Source organism: Ornithorhynchus anatinus, chromosome 10 (assembly GCF_004115215.2).
Source record: "Ornithorhynchus anatinus isolate Pmale09 chromosome 10, mOrnAna1.pri.v4, whole genome shotgun sequence".
NCBI classification, from domain to species: Eukaryota; Metazoa; Chordata; class Mammalia; order Monotremata; family Ornithorhynchidae; genus Ornithorhynchus; species Ornithorhynchus anatinus.
In genome coordinates, this window is record NC_041737.1 from 10,778,463 (window position 1) to 10,799,477 (window position 21,015).

Consider the following 21,015-nt stretch of genomic DNA (forward strand, 5'->3'; position numbering starts at 1 on the left):
GGTGGGGGAAGAGGAGGAGGGGGAGGAGGAGAAGGAAGAAGAGAAAGAGGGGGAGAGAAAGGAGGAGGAGGGAAAGGAAGAGGAGGAGGAAGAAGAGGAGAAAAGGAGGAGGAGGAGAAGGCAGAGGGACTGATCTTAAAGCATATATTTCCTCAAAATGCGAGTGTCCAAGTATCAGCTATATGATTAGGAAACAGGAGTGTCATCACATGGTGGAATTTTTTTTTACGAGCCATCAAAGAGTGGGTGGAATTGAATAGATCAATTAATCAGTCAATCAGTAGTATCTATTGACTACTTACTATGTGCTGAGCACTGTTCCAAGCACTTTGGAGAGTACAACAGAAGGAAAACACAAGTCCCCACACTTAAGGATCTTATAATCTAAAGTGTAGTCAGGACGGAGGAAGAGGCAAGACAAACATTATTCACAAAGAATAGGGAAAGGAGAAAGTAGGATCTTGTTGTATAAATATATAAAGATAAAATAACTGAATAAGTGAAGTTGCAATTGAATATATATGGATCATGTCTACCGACTCTATTGTATTGCACTCTCCCAGATGCTTGGTTCATGGCTCAGAATACAGTAACTGTTCAATGAATACTAAATAAGAAGAATAATAATGGTATTTTTAAGCATCTATTATGTGCCAGGCACTGTATTAAGCACTGGGATGGATATAAACAAATCGGGTCGGACAGAGTCCCTGTTCCACATGGGCTCACGGTCTTGATCCCCATTTTACAGATGACTGAGGCATAGAGAAGCTAAGTGACTTACCCTAGATCACACAGCAGACAAGTGGCAGAGCTGGGAAAAGGGCCTGGGTTCTAATTCTCAGGCCTGATTTCTATCCACTAGTCCATAATGCTTCTACCATAGTGTCTAAGGGTGACTTGGGTTGATTCAACTTGGAATACTGTGAATGAATTAATATCCTTTAATGTCTTGTCACTCATTACTATTTTACTGCATTAATGCTAAAACACAAAGTAACGTAAGGTAAAGTACAGTAAGATGAGACAGAGATGAAGAAGCTTGGCAGCATCACCGTTTGACTGATGCCAAAAATATGCCCACAATCACTTCCTCCCACACTAAACTCTATTTGTGCCAACTTGCTGACTGGGTTATATTAGAATAAACTCATGCTCTGGGAAGAATGTTCCCTAATTCTTCCATTGTGTCATAGCCAAATCGTGCAATGAAAATCCGTGTTGGAGCAGAACTGGTGTCCTTCCAGTAGTGCTCTTTTGCTTACGGCTCTGTTTTCATGGAACCAATTAAGAGTGCTAGCTGAGGAGTCCCTTTAATAATAATAATAATGATGGTATTTGTTAAGTGCTTATTATGTGCCAAGCACTGTTCTAAGCAGTGGAGTAGATACAAGGTAATCAGGTTGTCCCAAGTGGGGCTCAGTCTTAATCCCCATTTTACAGATGAGGTACCTGAGGCACAGGGAAGTCAAGTGACTTCCCCAAAGTCACAGAGCTGACGAGTGGTGGAAGCAGGATTGGAACCCACGACCTCCGACTCGCAAGCCGACTTGTTCATTCCAAGCGCTTAGTACAGTGCTCTGCACATAGTAAGCGCTCAATAAATACTATTGAATGAATGAATGAATGAAAGCTCATGCTCTTTCCACTAAGCCCTGCTGCTTCTTTGGTTTGGTTGGACACCACTGTTGACATGATTGGCTCTGGCATAAAAGCAAAATATAAAGAACTTTTAAATGTTAATTGAGTCCCAATCCTCCCCTCCCTTTGGTTGCTTAGCTTGAAAGCTTATCTACTGGGTGCTTACTGTGTGCCGAATACTGTACTGAGCACTTGGGAGAGTCCAAGAAGGGTCAGGATGCCTGAATCCACTTAAAGGGTCTCTCAGGGCTGCCATCTTCAATCTGGCAAGGGACTGTGTGACCAGTCAAGGGCATTTCTGACAATTGATCGGCACAGAAGTGGGAAGGACAGTGGACACTGTCCCTCAGTCGATTCACAGCTTTCGGTGACGGTGTAATATGAAGCGGCGTGGCTCATTGGAAAGAGCCCGGGCTTGGGAGTCAGAGGTCATGGGTTCTAATCCCGACTCTGTCACCTGTCAGCTGTGTGACTTTGGGCAAGTCACTTCACTTCTCTGGCCCTCAGTCACCTCATCTGTAAAAAGGGGATCGAGACTGCGAACCCCACGGGGGACAGGGACAGTGTCCAACCCGATCTGCTTGTATCCACCCCAGCGCTTAGTACAGTGCCTGGCACACAGTTAAGCGCTTAACAAATGCCATAATTATTGTTATTATTATTAAGCGCTTAGGAGAGTACAATACAATAGAATTTGTAGACACTATCCTTGCTCACAAGGAGCTTACAGTGACACTTGCTGCTCCAGTCAGAGCTCTGCGGGGGCCTGAGCAGGCAAACAATCAGTTTCATGAAACTGGGGCCTAGAAAATTCCAGCAAATTCATTCAATCATATTTATTAAATACTTACAGTGTGCACTGTACTAAGCGCTTGGGAAGAGTACGATATAACAACAAACAGACATATTCCCTGCCCACAAAAAGCCAAATGTGAAGCCCCATTTCCCCTTACCTTATCCCTTTGGGTCTTCTATATGAGGCATTTTTAATCCTGACCACAGGATGGCCCAAGAAGCTTGCAAGTAGACGCCTACAACTCTGAAGAACAGAAATAAAAAACAAAATTTCTGGACAATCCATTTCTCTTAGTTCTCATTTCTCAGAGGACCCCAGCTGAGGGCCCCCGGAGGGGCTTTTCCAACTAACAACAGTCAGCGATCACAGGGGCGGCTCAGGGAAATGCTTGGGAGCAGGAATCGGCGGGTTTGGGGCAGTTGATTAGTTGTGAGAGGTGAATGATAGGGAAGAATCAAGGATGACACCGACGTTGTGGGTATGGGGGACACTGGGGTTTTCAACAGAGCTGGTCGAGGTGGGAAGAGGAGAAGGTTTAGGAGGGAAGACAAGGAGTTCAGTTTGGGGTGTCAGCAGTTCACAAGTGGACACACCGAGGAAACAAGGGCAAATGCTAGACTGAATGGTGGGGAAAAAAGGATTTGGGGCCTTCCCCTGGGTCTTGTCTTCAGCGCATCCCATCCCATTCCATCTCATTATCCCAGGTAAGTCCTAGACTCTACCTTTTCTCATCCCTCCTCCTGACCTTCTCCCCATCTCCTGCTTCTCCATCTTCCGACCCTTCCCTTGGTCTCCAGGTTCCATCCCCCGATGCCTAAGACACAGGGGCTGTGTCTGAATTGATTACCTTGTGCTTAGTACAGCGCTTGCCACATAGCAAGCATTTCACAGCTCTGCCGCTTACCTGCTGTGGCACCTGAGAAGCAGCGTGGCTCAGTGGAAAGAGCACGGGCTTCGGAGTCAGAGATCATGGGTTCGAATCCCGGCCCCGCCGCTTATAAGCTGTGTGACTGTGGGCAAGTCACTTGCTTTGGCTCAGTGGAAAGGGCACAGGCTTTGGAGTCAGAGGTCATGGGTTCGAATCCCAGCTCTGCCACTTGTCAGCTGTGTGACTGTGGGCAAGTCACTTCACTTCTCTGGGCCTCAGTTACCTCGTCTGTAAAATGGGGATGAAGCCGGTGAGCCCCGCGTGGGACATCCTGATTCCCCTGTGTCTGCCCCAGCGCTTAGAACAGTGCTCGGCACATAGTAAGCGCTTAACAAATACCAACATTATTATTATTATTACAACCCGATGACCCTGTATCTCCCCCAGCGCTTAGAACAGTGCTCCGCACAGCGTAAGCGCTGAATAAAGACCAACAGTATTATCATCAAGATTCTGTTTATTGCTCTGGTTTCTGTCCGTCCGTCCGTCTGTCTCCCCCGGATTAGACCGTGAGCCCGTCAATGGGCAGTGACCGTCTCTGTCTCTTGCCGATTTGAACATGCCAAGTGCTTAGTACAGTGCTCTGCACATAGTAAGCGCTCCATAAATGCTATCGAATGAATGATCATCAGGTCGGACCCGGTCAGTCCCTGTCCCACTTGGGGCTCACGGCCGTCACCCCCATTTTACAGAAGAGGGCACTGAGGCCCAGAGAAGTGAAGAAGTGAAGGGATTTGCCCAAGGCTCAGTGGAAAGAGCACGGGCTTCGGAGTCAGAGATCATGGGTTCGAATCCCGGCCCCGCCGCTTATAAGCTGTGTGACTGTGGGCAAGTCACTTGCTTTGGCTCAGTGGAAAGGGCACAGGCTTTGGAGTCAGAGGTCATGGGTTCGAATCCCAGCTCTGCCACTTGTCAGCTGTGTGACTGTGGGCAAGTCACTTCACTTCTCTGGGCCTCAGTTCCCTCATCTGTAAAATGGGGATTAAGACCGTGAGCCCCACGTGGGACAACCTGATTCCCCTGTGTCTACCCCAGCGCTTAGAACAGTGCTCTGCACATAGTAAGCGCTTAACAAATACCAACATTAATTATTATTTATTATTATTTACCTTGGTTATGTCTCTTAAATTCTCTGTGCTTCCATTTCCTCATCTGTAAAATGGAGGTTCAATCCTGTTTTCCATCCTACTTAGACCGAGCTCCGTGTGGGGCAGTGGCTGTGTCCAACCTGATTATCTGGCATTTACCGCAGCAGTTAATACAGTGCTAGGCACTTGATAAGTGCTTAATGAATGGCATAAGTATTCACTTTTTTGATATTATTATCATTTGGAGAGGTAACCCTGGGGGTCTGAAGAGATGTGAACAGATATGCTTCCTAAGAGAGTGAACATAGAGCCAGAAGACTGGGAAACCAAGAACAGCGTCTTGCAGAGCATCTTCGAAAACAAAAGACGAAAGAGCAGCCTGCAAAAGAAGTAGAAAAGAAGCAGTCGGACAGGAGGGAGGAGAACCGGGAGCTTAATGCATTAGCAATCACACCTCCAATAGCATTCCAAGAGGAAGTTATTTATTTAAATTAATGTCTAGCTCCCCTTCTAGACTGTAAATTCATTGTGGGCAGAGAATGCGACTATCAACTCTGTATCGTACTCTCCCAAGGGCTTAGTACAGCACTTTTCACATATTAAGTGCTCAATAAATACCACTGATTGATTGAAAGAGCCGGTCTACTGATTGAAAGAATTGATCTAAGTCGTTGATGATTCATTCATTCATTCAATAGTATTTATTGAGCGCTCACTATGTGCAGAGCACTGTACTAAGAGCTTGGAACGGACAGTCCGGCAACAGATAGAGACAATCCCTGCCCAGTGACGGGCTCACAGTCTAATCGGGGGAAACAGACGGACAAAAACAAGACAACATAATCACGATAAATACAATCAAGGGGATGTACACCTCATTAACAAAATAAATAGGGTAATAATATGATTATGGTATTTGTTAAGTGCTTACTATGTGCCAAGCACTGTTCTAAGCACTGAGGTAGATACAAGGCAATCAGGTTGTCCCACGTGGGACTCAGCGTCTTCATCCCCATTTTACAGATGAGGGAACTGAGGCACCGAGAAGTGAAGCGGCTTGCCCAGGGTCACGCAGCAGACACGTGGCGGAGGTGGGATTAGAATCCACATCCTCCGGCTCCCAAGCCCGGGCTCTTTCCACTAAGGGTGAGCGGTCACAGAGGTCAAGGGCAAGCGCGTCGGTGAAACTCCATCGTGTTAAAGCAGAGGGGAAGGAGACGTCTGAAAGTGAGAGGTTGGAGGACAGCGGTATAGAGAAGGAGGAGAGTGGGAGCAGGATTGTGAGACAAAGAGGCCAAAGTAAAAACCGGGCCAGATGCGGACAAAAAAGAAAGGCCACACAATAAAGGCTAGTCTCTCTCTGTGCGTAATAATAGCCAAGGGAAAGAGAGGCATTTTGTGGGTGCTCCCTGGAAGCAGAACACTGTTCTACCAGAGATTCTTTTAAAACTCTGTCAAGCGCTTAGTCCAGGAGCAGCGCGGCTCAGTGGAAAGAGCCCGGGCTCGGGAGTCACTGGTCGTGGGTTCTAGTCCCGGCTCTGCCGCTTATCAGCTGTGTGACTCTGGGCAAGACACTTCACTTCTCTGGGCCTCAGTTACCTCATCTGTAAAATGGGGATGACGACTGTGAGCCTCACGTGGGGCAACCTGACTACCTTGTATCTACCCCAGTGCTTAGAACAGCGCATGGCACATAGTAAGCGCTTAACGAATACCATAATCATCATCAACAACGACTTAGACCACCTCTTTCAATCAGTCAATCGCCTCTTTCAATCAGTCCATCAATCAGTGGTATCTACTGAGCGCTTAATAAATACCATTATTATTATGATAGTGCTCTGCACATAGTGTGAGCTTACTGTGACTCACTCATTCATTCAATCATATTTATTGAGCGCTTACTGAGTGCAGAGCACTGTACTAAGCTCTCGGGAAAGTACAGGACAGCAGTAAAGAGAGACAATCCCCGCCCACAACGAGCTCACAGCCTAGAGCAGGGGAGACAGACGTCTATACAAATAAACAGACATCACGTTGTGGGCAGGGAATGTGTGTGTTTGTCGTTACAGTATACTCTCCCAAGCGCTTAGTAAGGTGCTTCGCACATAGTAAGCGCTCGAGTGAACGAATGAAGGGAAAGTTCTCCCCCGATTAGACTGTTCTCCCCCCGATTAATAATGCTGGTATTTGTTAAGCGCTTACTATGTGCCGAGCACCGTTCTAAGCGCTGGGGTAGATACGAGGCAATCAGGTTGTCCCACGCGGGGCTCACAGACTTCATCCCCATTTTCCAGATGAGGGAACTGAGGCACAGAGAAGTCAAGTGACTTGCCCAAGGTCACACAGCTAACAAGTGGCAGAGCCGGGATTAGAACCCATGACCTCCGACTCCCAAGCCTGGGCTCTTTCCACTGAGCCACGCCGATTAGACTGTGAGCCCGTCAAAGGGCAGGGACTGTCTATCTGCTACCGATCTGTCCCTTCCAAGCGCTTAGTAGAGTGCTCTGCACATAGTAAGTGCTCAATAAATACTATTGAATGAATGAAAAAACCACGGATGATGGATCGATCGATTGAAATCAATGCAGGCCCACTGGTGGTCAAGGGGGTTCCTGGTTCTTGATTCTATTTATGGCTACTGTTCTTGTCTGTCCGTCTTCCCCGATTAGACCGTGAGCCCGTCAATAATAATGTTGGTATTTGTTAAGCGCTTACTATGTGCAGAGCACTGTTCTAAGCGCTGGGGTAGATACAGGGTCATCAGGTCGTCCCACGTGAGGCTCACAGTTAATCCCCATTTTCCAGATGAGGTAACTGAGGCACAGAGAAGTGAAGTGACTTGCCCACCGTCACACAGCCGACAAGTGGCAGAGGCGGGAGTGGAACCCATGACCTCTGACTCCGAAGCCCGGCCTCTTTCCACTGAGCCACGCTGCGTCAAAGGGCAGGGACCGTCTCTATCTGTTGCCGATCTGTCCATTCCAAGCGCTCAGTACAGTGCTCTGCACATAGTAAGCGCTCAGTAAATACTATCGAATGAATGAATGAAAAAACCACGGATGATCGATCGATCGATCGATGGATCGATTGAAATCAATGCAGGCCCACTGGTGGTCAAGGGGGTTCCTGGTTCTTGATTCTATTTATGGCTACTGTTCTTGTCTGTCCGTCTCCCCCGATTAGACCGTGAGCCCGTCAAAGGGCAGGGACCGTCCCTAGCTGTTACCGATCTGTCCATTCCAAGCGCTTAGTCCAGTGCTCTGCACATAGTGAGCGCTCAATAAATACTACTGAATGAATGAATGAAAGGTTTTCCCAGCAGGTGTCGCTCGTGGCCTGCCTTTCCCGCCTTCTCGTCCGGCCCATCCCCCGGCCTCCCGGGGGAGGGAGGGAAGGGATACTGTTTGGACACCTCCCCCAGTGCGGGGGGAGAGGGGGGGAGGGAGAGGGGAGAGCTGCCCTTAATCCACACTTAATCCACCCACTTGGTTCTCAGCCTGACCGCTTACCACCGCCCGAGCTGATTCCGGCTGTGCCCTGATTGATTGATCGATCGATGGATCGATGGATCGATGGGCAGCCCCTCCCCGAACCTCTCCCCGCCTTTCCGGCGGATGCCCAAGCCCCGGGTTTGGCTCTTCGGCGGCCTGAGCAGATTCCGGCTGCCTGATCGATCGATCTATCGATTGATTGATTGGCTCGCAGCCCCGCCCCTCTCCCCGGCGGCGAGGTGGGGGGAGGGGGGGGGGGCCTTCAGCCTCCAGGACCCGCGGTTTTCCACCTAAACACCCCCGACCCCCATTTGGACGCCTCCGGGTGCCCTTGGGTGCAGCGCCTTCCCTCCCAGGCCCCAGTGGATCGATTCATTCACTCGATCGTAGTTATTGAGCGCTCACTGTGTGCAGAGCACTGTACTAAGCGCTCGGGAGAGGACACTAGAACGACGGACCCGTTCCCGCCTACCACGACCTCACCACCTCGAGTGGGAGACGGACGTTGATGATATGCGGGCCGGAATGTCTCCTTCTGTCGTCGAATCGTCCTCTCCCAAGCGCTTAGTACAGTGCTTTGCACCCAGTCAGCGCTCAATAAATATGAATGAATAAAGAGATAAATAAATGGCAGCTAGAGACGTGTGTGCGGTGGGGATAATAATGATGGTATTTGTTAAGGGCTTACTGGCCTGGTGGATAGAGCACAGGCCTGGGAGTCAGAAGGCCGTGGGTTCTAATCCCACCTCCTCCACTTCTAATGTTGCTATTTGTTAAGCGCTTCCTGTGTGCAGAGCACCGTTCTAAGCGCTGGGGTAGACACAGGGGAATCAGGTCGTCCCACGTGGGGCTCCCGGTCTTAATCCCCATTTTACAGATGAGGGAACCGAGGCCCAGAGAAGTGAAGCGACTCGCCCACAGTCACACAGCTGACAAGTGGCAGAGCTGGGATTCGAACTCATGAGCCCTGACTCCAAAGCCCGTGCTCTTTCCACTGCGCCACGCTGCTTCTCTAATGTCCGCTGTGTGACTTCGGGCAAGCCATTTCACTTCTCTGTGCCTCAGTTACCCCATCTGCAAAAGGGGGATGAAGACTGTGAGCCGCACGTGGACAACCTCATGACCTTGCATCCACCCCAGTGCTTGGAACAGTGCTCGGCACATAGCGCTCAACAAGTGACGTTATTCTTATTGTCCCCTGAGAGACCTTGGGCAAGCCACTTCACTCTCTGTGCCTCAGTCACCCCATCTGCCCAATGGGGATGAAGACTGTGAGCCCCGCGGGGGTCAACCTGATTCCCTCGAATCTACCCCAGCGCTTAGAACGGTGCCGGGCACGTAGTAAGCCCTTAACGAATACCATCGATATGATTATCATTCCAAGCGCCTAGTACAGTGCTCCGCAACCGGCGAGTGCTCAATAAATACGCTTGGATGGATGAATGAACGAAGAATTGTGCAGTCCAAGCACTGAGTACAGTGCTCGGCACCCAGCGAGCGCTCAACGTGCTTGGATGAATGAATGAACGAAGAATTGTAATAATAACGATAATAATGATGGTATTAAGTGTTTACTCTTCATTCAATAGTATTTATTGAGCGCTCACTAGGTGCAGAGCACTGTACTAAGTGCTTGGAATGGACAATTTGGCAACAGATAGAGACAATCCCTGCCCAGTGACGGGTTCACAGTCTAATCGGGGGAGACGGATGGACAAAAACAAGACAACATAGTCACGATAAATAGAATCAAGGGATGTACACCTCATTAACAAAATAAATAGGGTAATAACTATGTACCAAGCACTGCTCTAAGATATCCCAAACGCTTAGTACAGTGCTCCGCACCCGGTGAGCGCTCCATAAATACGCTCGGATGAGTGAATGAACGAAGAATTGTCCATTCCAAGCGCTTAGTACCCAGCACTGTGAGCGCTCAATAAATATGATTGAATGAATGAATAGTAAGTGCTTAATACCATCATTATTATTATTATAACCATTCATTCATCCATCCAAGCGTTTTTATCGAGCCCTCATCGGGTGCGGAGCACTGTACTAAGCGCTAGGAATGTCTTAGAACAGTGCTTGGTGCGCAGGAAGCGCTCAACAAGTACCATCATCATTATTATCACGATTCTTCATTCATTCATTCCTCCAAGCGTATTTATGGAGCGCCCATCGGGTGCGGAGCACTGTACTAAACGCTAGGAATGTCTTAGAACAGTGCTCGGTGCGCAGGAAGCGCTCAACAAATACCATCACCATTATTATCACGATTCTTCGTTCGTTCATTCCTCCAAGCGTATTTATGGAGTGCTCACCGGGTGCGGAGCACTGTACTAAACGCTAGGAATGTGTTCGAACAGTGCTCGGTGCCCAGGAAGCGCTCAACAAATACCATCATCATCATTATCACGATTCTTCGTTCGTTCATTCCTCCCAGGGTATTTATGGAGTGCTCACCGGGTGCGGAGCACTGTACTAAACGCTAGGAATGTGTTCGAACAGTGCTCGGTGCGCAAGAAGCGCTCAACCAATACCATCATCATTATTATTACGATTCTTCGTTCCTTCTTTCATCCAAGGTGAATGAATGAAGGCGGGGGGGGGGAGGTTTGGGCAGGGGGCGGGGCCTGGGTGGAGGGGGCGGGGCTTCTGGCGTGACGTCACCCCCGCAGGTATAAAAGGCCTCCTCGGCCGCCTCTGGCATCAGAAGGGCACGGGTCTGGGGGGCGAAGAGGGTGGGTGGCACCGAGCTGCGAGGAGAGGCAGGGTTTGCAGCATGGAGTTACTGCGGACTATTACCTACCAGCCGGCTGCCAGTGCCAAGGTGGGCGAGCAGGCGCTGGGCAAAGCCTGCACGGGGGAGTCCAAAAAGAAGCCGCAGCAGCAGCAACCGGAGGAGCAGCAGCTGCAGCAGCTGCAGCAGCAGGCCCCCCCGGCTGCCCTGCACCACCACCACCACCATCACCACTCTCACTCCAGCGCCGAGATCTCCAGGATTATCATCGATCCCGGCACGGGCAAGCGCTACTGCCGGGGCAAGGTGCTGGGCAAGGTAAGGCAGCCTCGGCAGGAGCCCCGCTCTTTTGCCCCCCTCTTTTGCCCTCCCTCTCGGCCGGGTTGACGCCGGGCTCCTTGTTTGGTTGTCTGGCTCCCCCCTTTCTAGATTGCGAGCCCGTTGTTGGGTAGGGAGGAGCTCCCTTTTTTGCCGAGCTGTGCTTTCCGAGCGCTTAGGACAGTGCTCTGCACACGGTAAGCGCGCGGTAAGTAGGATCGGATGAATGAGTGACTCTCGTGGAGCCGTGGGAAGGGTGGGAGGTCTCTCCCTTCACCCCCTGACCCGCTCCATCGAGCCGAGCTTTGGGTCGAATACGAATAAAAATCTGCTCTCTCGACCCTCCGATATCCTACCCGGACCTGAACCTTATACCTTTCCTCCCCCACCCAAACTGACACCGTTTAGCCCCCCCCCACAAAACATTTAGCAGGTTATAAATCGAATATATTTGCGATTGCCCCCTCCCCTATTTCTGCCGGGGCTTAATCTTCCCCCCTCTGCCTTTGTCTGGTTTCAGGGTGGCTTTGCGAAGTGCTATGAGATGACCGACTTGACAAACAACAAAGTTTACGCTGCAAAAATCATTCCACACAGCAGGGTAGCCAAACCTCATCAAAGGGAAAAGGTGCGTATGACTGAGCGGCAAAACATTCCCTTTGTGGGGCCGGATGGCCCTTCCCTCTTAGAAAAAATGTCTTCTGCATGTGTAAACACTCATCTCCGGTGAGCTGGTGTCAGGAGCCTCATAAAACGCCTCTTGCGTTTTCTGTTTCAGATCGACAAAGAAATAGAGCTGCACAGAATTCTTCATCACCGGCATGTGGTGCAGTTCTACCACTACTTTGAGGACAAAGAAAATATTTACATTCTCCTGGAGTACTGCAGTAGGCGGGTGAGTATTAACCCCGAGAGCCCCATTGTATTTTATTTCCCTGGACTATTATCAGCCAAGCCTGCTCTTCCCACACTTATCGGTCTAGGTGAGATTCCAGTTCCAATCTTATTGACCCCCTGTGTTTTTCATATTTTTTTCCCCTTAGTCTATGGCTCACATCTTGAAAGCTAGGTGAGATTCCAGTTCCAGTCTTAATGACCCCCTGTGTTTTCTTATTTTTTTTCCCCTTAGTCTATGGCTCACATCTTGAAAGCAAGAAAGGTGTTAACCGAACCAGAAGTGCGATACTACCTCAGGCAGATCGTGTCAGGACTGAAGTACCTTCATGAGCAAGAAATATTGCATAGAGACCTTAAGCTAGGTAAGCTTGTGCCTGACACTCCCGACAGAATACGTTTCTGCGTCTCTGAGAATTTGCCTACGCTACCTAATTGAGAGCAGTTCTGCAGATCTTCTTTGAGTCATTCTTCTGTCCTGACAATCTCAAATCTCCTGGCTTTCTGCCTCCAGTATAATTCTGCGTATGTGCGGGTGGTTTTTTTTTTTCTTCAAATCTTCTAAAGAAGGTATAGTCGATCCTTCAAAGGGGTTTAATTGTCTTTCCCGTAACAGGTAACTTCTTCATCAATGAAGCCATGGAATTGAAAGTGGGCGACTTTGGCTTGGCAGCTCGGCTGGAACCTTTGGAGCACAGGAGACGGTAAGACATCCGCAGTGAAAACTGAGAGGGACCTAATGGCTCAGTTGGTCCTGACCCTCCAGGATGAGCCCATGATGGTTTCTAATCTATTGTGCTTTAGGACTCCCAACTAATAACTAGGGGACTGGAGGAAAAGTGTAGGCTTTCTCCTTGTTGTGACTAAAAGCCTTACCTTATTAGGGACACTGGACCAAAGGTGCCACCTCTTCACTTTGACTACAGGGGTGAAAAGGGGAAGGTGACTTTTTTTAGCAGGGACTGGAAGGAGGCGGGCTTTAGAGGGGGATCTCCAACCCTTATTAAAAACTCAGTTTTGACAGATCCTTGGGATAAGCAAGCCTGGGAATTCAGTTTGAAAGGCTTTCGGGCTAAGGATGCATGATGGAAAATCGAGACAGGAAATGCAGTGCATTTCCTGTCTCAAGTCCCTTCCTCAAGCTTCTCTATAGGAATCAAGCAATCAGTACCTATTGAGCACTTAGTGTGTGCAGAGCACTGTACAGACTGCTTAGGGAGAGCACAATATAACAGATACATTCCCTGCCCATGATAAGGCTACGTCTATAGGTTTGGCTATGCGACTTCATTATCAGATGATGAATAACACTGGACTAAGGTTGAAAAAAGAAATCCAAGTGTATCTCTCCCCCCTCCACCCCTTTTTTCCCTTAAGCTTTGATAAAGCTTTGTTTTCTAACCTTGATGCCTTGTCTCTTAGGACAATATGCGGCACACCAAACTATCTCTCACCCGAAGTGCTCAACAAACAAGGACATGGCTGTGAATCAGACATTTGGGCCTTAGGCTGTGTAATGTAAGTAATCAATCAGCAGTATTTCTTAAGCACTCACTGTGTGCAGAGCGCTGTACACAGTTGGTTGACAAGATACCTACCCTCAAGGAGCTTGTAGCCTAGTTGATCTGAGGTGTGAAATGCAAAGTCATTTTCCTTCTTTATTTCCTTCCGACTGATGTGGGGGCTCTCTTGCTTTTCCAGGTATACGATGCTCTTGGGAAGACCCCCGTTTGAGACAACCAATCTAAAAGAAACCTACAGGTGTATAAGGGAAGCCAGGTACACCATGCCCTCATCCTTGCTGGCCCCAGCGAAACACTTAATAGCCAGCATGCTGTCCAAAAACCCAGAGGATCGCCCCAGGCTGGATGACATCATTCGACATGACTTCTTCTTGCAGGTAGGTACCCTGTTTCCTCTGGTCTCTGTTTGAAACTGCCTGCCATCTTTCTAGACTGTTAAGCTCGCTGTGGGCAGGGGATGTGTTTATATTATACTCTCCCAAGCACTTAATACGGTGCTCTGCACACAGTAAGCACTTCTTCTCTAACTGGCCTTTCTGCTCCTCCCACAGGGCTTCACACCAGAAAGACTGTCCTCAAGCTGCTGCCATACTGTGCCAGACTTCCACTTGTCAAGCCCAGCTAAGAACTTCTTTAAGAAGGCAGCGGCTGCTCTCTTTGGGGGTAAAAAGGAAAAAGCAAGATACTTCGATGCACATAGTAAGTTGGGGTTTGTGTGTGTGTGTGTGAGAGAGAAAGATCGGTGCTCCATATCCATAGAACAAAGAGGACCCTCAAGCCGTATCAGTGCATTTTGTTTTATTCCAGCGGTATTGTTAGCCCCCTCTTGGCCCACATTCTTGGAGCACAGGCAGCCACACCTAGGGTAATCAGCTTGCCTGGAAGATTTATTACGATAAGCGGGCTTTCTGTTAATGGTGCATTTCAGCACACTGCTGGGAGACGACTAACTCCCTGGATGGTGGGATCTCGTGAGAAAGAGAATACAGGACTTTCTGCTTTGGAAGTCCGAGCATTCTTCAAGTTGATAAGGAAAGGAATCCGCCCAAGTCGATGTTTAGTTGGTTCTGTTTCCGTTTTGTATGTAAAAATAGTAGGAAATGGAAATTTTGAGTACTAACCTTGTAAACGTGTTTCTCTTATCTTCAGACAGACTGGCTAAAGAGGATGAAGAAATTTACAAGCTTAGGCATGACTTGAAGAAGGCTTCCATAACCCAGCAACCCCACAAACACAGAACAGATGAGGTAGGCCAGAAGGAGTAAAACCGATTTCTTAACTGCAATATTTTCGGGTAGTGCTACTTTATTATTCTGGACCTCTCAAGCGTTTTAGTATAGTGCACCGTACCAAGTGGGTGCTCAATAAATGCTACTGCTATTACTGGTCTAATCTATAAAGTTAAGGTTTTGCTGTCATGTCACGGGCTTCAAAACCTTTGTAAAAACTGCCTCTGATTACTCTGACTGCCCTTCAGCACAATAAATGTTCTGAGCATATTTTTTTTTTTTTCCTTTCCCATTTTGATTTTGATACCTGCAGGGAACAGCTCTCTGGTCTTAGCCCCTGGTCTGGTGCCTAGAACAGATTTAGGTTCTTAAATCTTAATACCTTTCTTTTTTCCTCCTTTTTTTTTTTTTTCCTTCTCAGGAGATCCAACCACCCAATATGACCGTGGTCAAGTCTGGAGCGCCGGCAACAGATCACAAGCAGCCAATCGGGGATTCCATTAGGATGATAGTGAGAGGAACTCTGGGTAGCTGCAGCAGCAGCAGCGAATGTAAGTCGAAGCTGTCTCATTTAAATGATGACCAGTGCCCGGGCAAATGAACTGGACTAGTCATCCAGTCGATCGTATTCATCGACTGCTTGCTGTGTGCAGAGCACTTTACTAAGCACAGGGGAGAGTACAATAAAACAGGCACATTCCCTTTCCACAATGAGCTTGGACTTCAATCTCTTCCCATTAGTACGTAAGAGTAATCAGAGGACCATCGATGACCTGATTTCTCTTGGACCGGAACAAAAAGATCAACTTTGAGAAGTCCATTTTTGTTCAGATGCTAAAACACTGAAATCTACTTTCTATTTTTCTCTCTCTTTTTTTTTTTTTTTGCTTTCTCAGGTCTGGAGGACAGTACTATGGGCAGTGTGGCTGACACAGTGGCAAGGGTTCTGAGGGGATGCCTTGAGAATATGCCAGAGGCCGACTGCATCCCCAAAGAGCAGCTGACCACGTCCTTTCAGTGGGTCACCAAATGGGTAGATTACTCGAATAAATACGGCTTTGGGTACCAGCTGTCGGATCACACAGTCGGGGTCCTCTTCAACAACGGGGCCCACATGAGCCTTCTCCCTGACAAAAAGTAAGTCTTAAGTTGGAAGCTGTTGGTTTCACTTCCCCCAAACGGGTCATCACAGAGCAGTGTGTCAGCTAACCATCTGTGTATTTATCGTACATTTCCTTCTCCCTTGTTTCTTTAGAACAGTCCACTACTATGCAGAGCTTGGCCAGTGCTCAGTGTTTCCTGCTACAGATGCTCCTGAACAGTTAATTAGCCAAGTCACGGTGCTGAAATATTTCTCACACTACATGGAGGAGAATCTCATGGATGTAAGTTGCTGGGGGTGGATAGGGGACAGGCCAAACTGGTGTTGGAATGAGAAGCAGCATGATCTAGGGGAAAGAGCAGAGGACCTGAGTCCGAATCCCAGCTCTGCCGGCTGCTGTGTGACCTTGGGCAAGTCACTTAACTTCTCTGTGCCTCAAATACCGCATCTGTAAAATTGGGGATTAAATCACACCTCTCCAGTTCTACGCCGGTGGCCGTTTGAATAGCGCTTGATGCCTAGTAGTACCATTAAAAAAAAAAAACACCCAAAAAATGCAGTTGGTTCATTCCGGATTAATCTCCTCCATCTTCCCTAGGGCGGAGACCTGCCTAGTGTCACTGATGTTCGCAGGCCCCGGCTCTACCTCCTCCAGTGGCTAAAATCTGATAAGGCCTTAATGATGCTGTTCAACGATGGCACATTTCAGGTAAACAATCATGTCAATTGTGGACAGTCCAGGCAGATCCTTGGTGGTTTTTTCTCTCATTTCCTGTCAAAACTGGACTTCTCAAACCGTCCTTTTTCCCTTGAAGGTGAACTTCTACCACGATCATACGAAAATAATCCTCTGCAGCCAGAGCGATGAGTATCTACTCACTTACATCAACGAAGAGAGGATCTCCACGACGATCCGGCTGACTACTTTACTGATCTCTGGATGCTCGCTGGAACTAAAAAATCGAATGGAATATGCACTGAATATGCTGCTGCAACGCTGTAACTAGACGACCAAATTGGTCTAAGCAGAAAGGACTATTTTTTTTTTTTCTCCCCCCCACTGTGAGAAACTTACAACCGAGGCAGTGGCACAAGACGAGGATGTCCAAGTCGGAGGGAGGATGTGGTACGAAAATAATTCCTTCAGCTTGCTGGGCTGGGCCCAGACCTAGGAATAAAAATCTTGACTTTGTGGACTGAGTCAACCATTCATTGAGGAATCCCTTTGGAATGCAGATTTCCTCAATATACCTGCTTAATAGGTTTCGGACAATTTCTCAGCAGAGTTCGTTGACTCTTGACATTTGGCCTCTCTCCACAGAAAGGCTTGTGGATGGAGGACTGGGAACTGTGAATATGCTTCCTGATGAGAGAGAGAGAGAGAGAGGGGAGCTCCGATGTTGAACGGCTGTAACTGGGGCAGCTCTGAGCTGCTTAACTGTGAACTGTGGCCATATTTTTTTTTCTTTTTTCAAGAAAAATAACCCACACTTGGCTGGAGAAGTGCATTCCTTGTTAATAAACTTTTTATTTATTACAGCCTAAAGTGCAGTATTTATTATCTGAATTTTTTTGGATGTTGAACATTTTAAACCTTGTTGGCAATAAAGAGAATGGAAAAACAGAAGCAACGCTCTCCTGTCTTAAATACTGACTTGAGCTACCGGGTTAGAATGAAACAGAGGGCTGGGTCCTGAAGACCTGACTGCCTCCCAACTTGTACCTCTCATAAGCTACGCATACTGTTATATTCCTTGCCCGTCCCTTACCTAGCCTCTCGGGAAGCTACGGTGAAGGCTTGTCTAACCTTCAAAGCTGGCAGAAGAGAGGAATGAATATTTAATATCCATCTCCTTGGCAAGAGCATGGCCACGTGGGCAAATGACTTGTTCATTGACTCTTACCTCACTCGCACAGATAATAATGGAACAAAGGGGAGGGTGGAGATGAATCTTGACCTGAGGTGGGGAGGAGAGAACAAGGCCAGTCCAGGGTGGCTTTCTGACTCAAAACCAAGGGCAGGCTACAGGGGACTTCCTGCAGATGAGGGAGGATTGCCACAGGTTTCTAAACCAAGCCAATCTAAACAGACCTCATTTCATGAATTGTGCCAGCAGTCAGGGCCCAGTCAGATTAACGAGGCTAAATTCTGCCTTGAAACACTCCCACTGCCTATCTGCATTACTCACCCTCTTACCAAATGTTGCTTTCGTGTTGGGGATGATTTGTATTTTGGCCAGGAGGCAGGCAAGGGAAATCTTGGTTCACAGAGGTAGATTTGGGGGCAGGGTGGGGATTGTTGATAACATACATTTGGGACTGAAATTCTCTGTTAACTGTCATTGGATTGGCCATAGCCACTCCGAGAAGGTCTCGGCTACATCCACACACGATGGCCTTTGGGTCCCTTGAGAGAGAGACCGAGACCTGCCGATCCAGTTCTGCTAAACTTGTGCTGACCTGCACTCTCCGTATGGGATTTGCTTTCTATTCTCTTGGGAATCTGATCAACTGGAGCATATTAGTTAAAATGCTCTGGGCTAGGCTGGTGCCCTTCCCCTAATTGTCTTGCAGTGATCTGGCTGAAAATGTGACTCTACCTAGCTCCATCACTGGCACTTATTGAATGCTTAGTGTGTGCAGAGCACTGTGCTAAATGCTTGGGAGAGTTCAATTACCACTAGAGTTGATAGACATGAGCCCTGTCGTCAAAGAGCTTACTATTTATGAATGTGTTTCTACTTAAATGGTATAGAAACTTTGCTGGGAGCAGGCAGGAATGTGGGCTAAGAATGTTTGGAGAAGAGGAATAGAGAGCATTAGACCATCTCTGGGAAAGGGTGGTTATTAGGTGACCTGCAGAAACTGCTGAAAACAACTGTAAGGACAATTATAGTAACAACTCTACTGATGTCTCGGCAGAGCCACTTAGGAGAATGAAAACAAATAACCCGACGTTTGGTTTCTTGGATTGCTGGGTGCTTGGTATGTTTTAAAAGTTTTAAGTTACGTTTGTTGGATTTAAATAGCATTGCTTTTGCTTTATTTAAAATATAATTTGATTGAACTTGAGATAATGAAAATTAAATAGAGCGAACTCGATCATCTCTTTCTTGGACTCCCCCTCCCCTGGAACCACTCTGGAAATTCCACTCTGCAGAATTATATGGAGCCTAATTATACGTCAACACACATATCTCCAATTTGTTCCACTCTCCTCCTGGGATTCTTGAATAGATGACCCAACATCTTATGAGGAGGGGGAAGAATCTATTCTACAATTTATAACCAGACATTTGGGGTATTTTATATTTGCCTCACACTTTGAAGTCCAAACTGTCTTTTTGTTGTAGTTGGAGGTCATAGGGGAAGAAATTCTGTAAACTTGCAAAGTATTACATTTCCTTTCACCAAACAGAATTTCTTAAAGAAGTTACAAAACCCCTCTCCCACACGTACATCTGTTGGGATAAATTTCCAAAGCACAAACACATCACTTCCAATTAGGATCATTGACCGAAAGGCTCTAACAAAAGGCCTGCAAAGGAGGCAGATAATACCAATTTGGTTAGAGTCCTCTGCAGACCTGCTTACTTGCAACTGGCCTCATTCCCAGCTGAATTTTCCAGTGGAAATTTCCATTTCTATCCTGTCTGGGGCAAGTCTGAACATTCTGCCCAACTGTATCCATCTAACTTTCAAAACCCTCTTAAAAAGTCAACCCCTCCAGGTGGCATTTCCTGACTACTGATGACAATTCAAAAATACTACCTATGGAAATAGCCCCTGGAACAGAAGGACATCGCAAGTGCCAATTTTCAACCATCTAGTTCCTTTCCGGCACTCAGTACAGTTCCCGGCACATAGTGAGCGCTCAACGAAAGCCACAATTCTTCTGCACAAAGTCACCGCTCAATAAAAACTCGATTGGTTGACTTTGCAAAAGTACGTCGAGTTCGTCCAAACTCATGGTGTTTCTCTGAAGGGACTCCTGACCCTCCCTCTTGGGCTGGTGATTTTGTGTTTCTCTTTGAGCACGGGCGCTGAGCCTGGGCTGCAGAACTCGGTGACACGAGGTGAAAATACTGACCAGAAAAGTGCCATATCTGCTCTAGACAGGGGATGGACCAACTGAAAACCAGACTGTCCGGTATAAAAGTGGGTAACTGATTACTCTGTAATCCTTATTGAATGCACATCTCCTCCAAGAGGCCTTCCCTTACTTTTCCTCCTTTCCTCTTCTTCCATTTCCTTCTGCCTCGCCCCACAGCGCTTATGTATGAATCTGTATTTTTATTTCTATTAGTGTCTGCCTCTCTCTCTCTAGACTGTAAGCTCGTTGGGGGCAGGGAATATGTCTGTTTCTTCTTGTACTGTACCCTCCCACGTACTTAGTAGAGGGCTCTGCACACAGTAAGTGCTCAATAAATACAATCGAATGAATGAATGAATAATCCCCATCTCATCATGTCATCTTACAAGGCACTTTTAGGAGTCATGTTCATAGCTGTTTATTGCAACTTATTTTTTATGTTTTACTCAGTGCATACTTTTGTCAAACAGTTGTAGCAGTTTTTACGCTTGTTGCTATTGCATGTTCACAATCAGATCTGCCTGTCTTCCCTTCCATTAGACTGTGAACTCCAAGAGAGCAGGGACCGGGCCTTCTGTTCTTCATTATATGCTCCTACTCATTTGCTATAGTGCTTTGCGTAGAAATAAATGCTCAGTAGAATTCTTTGCATGCCATAACTACTCAATAATGCAGACGATGAATTCTGTGAGTTCCTCGAGGGCAGGGATCATTCATTCATTCATTCCTATTTTTTGAGCACTCACTGTGTGCAGAGCACTATACTAAGCGCTTGGGAGAGTACAATAGAACAATCGTGTCTACCAACTTTACTGGGTTGAATTCTTCCAAGCACTTAATGCAGTGCTCTGCACACAGCTGGTACTCAATAAATCCCACTGATTAATTGATGATAATTTTCATTTATATCATAAAGGTCAAGTTGGTCACCTGATGCTTACCTTGTGCCAGCCTTGAAGTTCTCCAGGAAGCCACCTTTCTCCTCTGCTAACCTGGACCCCATCTCTGCTTCAGCTTGGGGCATTCCAACATATTTGTGACCGACAGAAAACATTTTAAGATCCTCTGGTCTCCCCTTTCTGGTTTCTAGAGCCCAGGCGTGTGTGTGTGCGGGGGGGTGCACCTCTCTCCTTCTCTCTCTCTCCCCCTCTCTACATATATATATA

At 47.5% G+C, this 21,015-nt stretch overlaps 1 protein-coding gene across 1 annotated transcript; it reads left to right on the forward strand.

Annotated features, from left to right (window-relative positions):
* The first annotated feature begins 10,664 nt into the window (after nucleotides 1-10,664).
* Nucleotides 10,665-17,383, forward strand: PLK2 (polo like kinase 2). Its single transcript, XM_029073966.2, has 14 exons — nucleotides 10,665-11,008; nucleotides 11,529-11,636; nucleotides 11,787-11,903; nucleotides 12,138-12,267; nucleotides 12,519-12,606; nucleotides 13,325-13,420; nucleotides 13,604-13,802; nucleotides 13,977-14,124; nucleotides 14,575-14,672; nucleotides 15,076-15,205; nucleotides 15,551-15,791; nucleotides 15,910-16,039; nucleotides 16,355-16,465; nucleotides 16,572-17,383. Exons 1-14 carry the CDS (start codon nucleotides 10,733-10,735, stop codon nucleotides 16,761-16,763), a joined length of 2,064 nt encoding a protein of 687 aa, XP_028929799.1. The 5' UTR covers nucleotides 10,665-10,732; the 3' UTR covers nucleotides 16,764-17,383.
* The last annotated feature ends 3,632 nt before the right edge of the window (nucleotides 17,384-21,015 follow it).

Coding starts and splice junctions, on each gene's coding strand:
- PLK2 (XM_029073966.2), top strand. CDS start 10,733: ATGGAGTTACTGCGGACTATTACCTACCAGCCGGCTGCCAGTGCCAAG. Junction 13,421..13,603: donor TGGGCCTTAGGCTGTGTAAT/GTAAGTAATCAA, acceptor TTGCTTTTCCAG/GTATACGATGCTCTTGGGAA. Junction 16,040..16,354: donor TGGAGGAGAATCTCATGGAT/GTAAGTTGCTGG, acceptor CATCTTCCCTAG/GGCGGAGACCTGCCTAGTGT.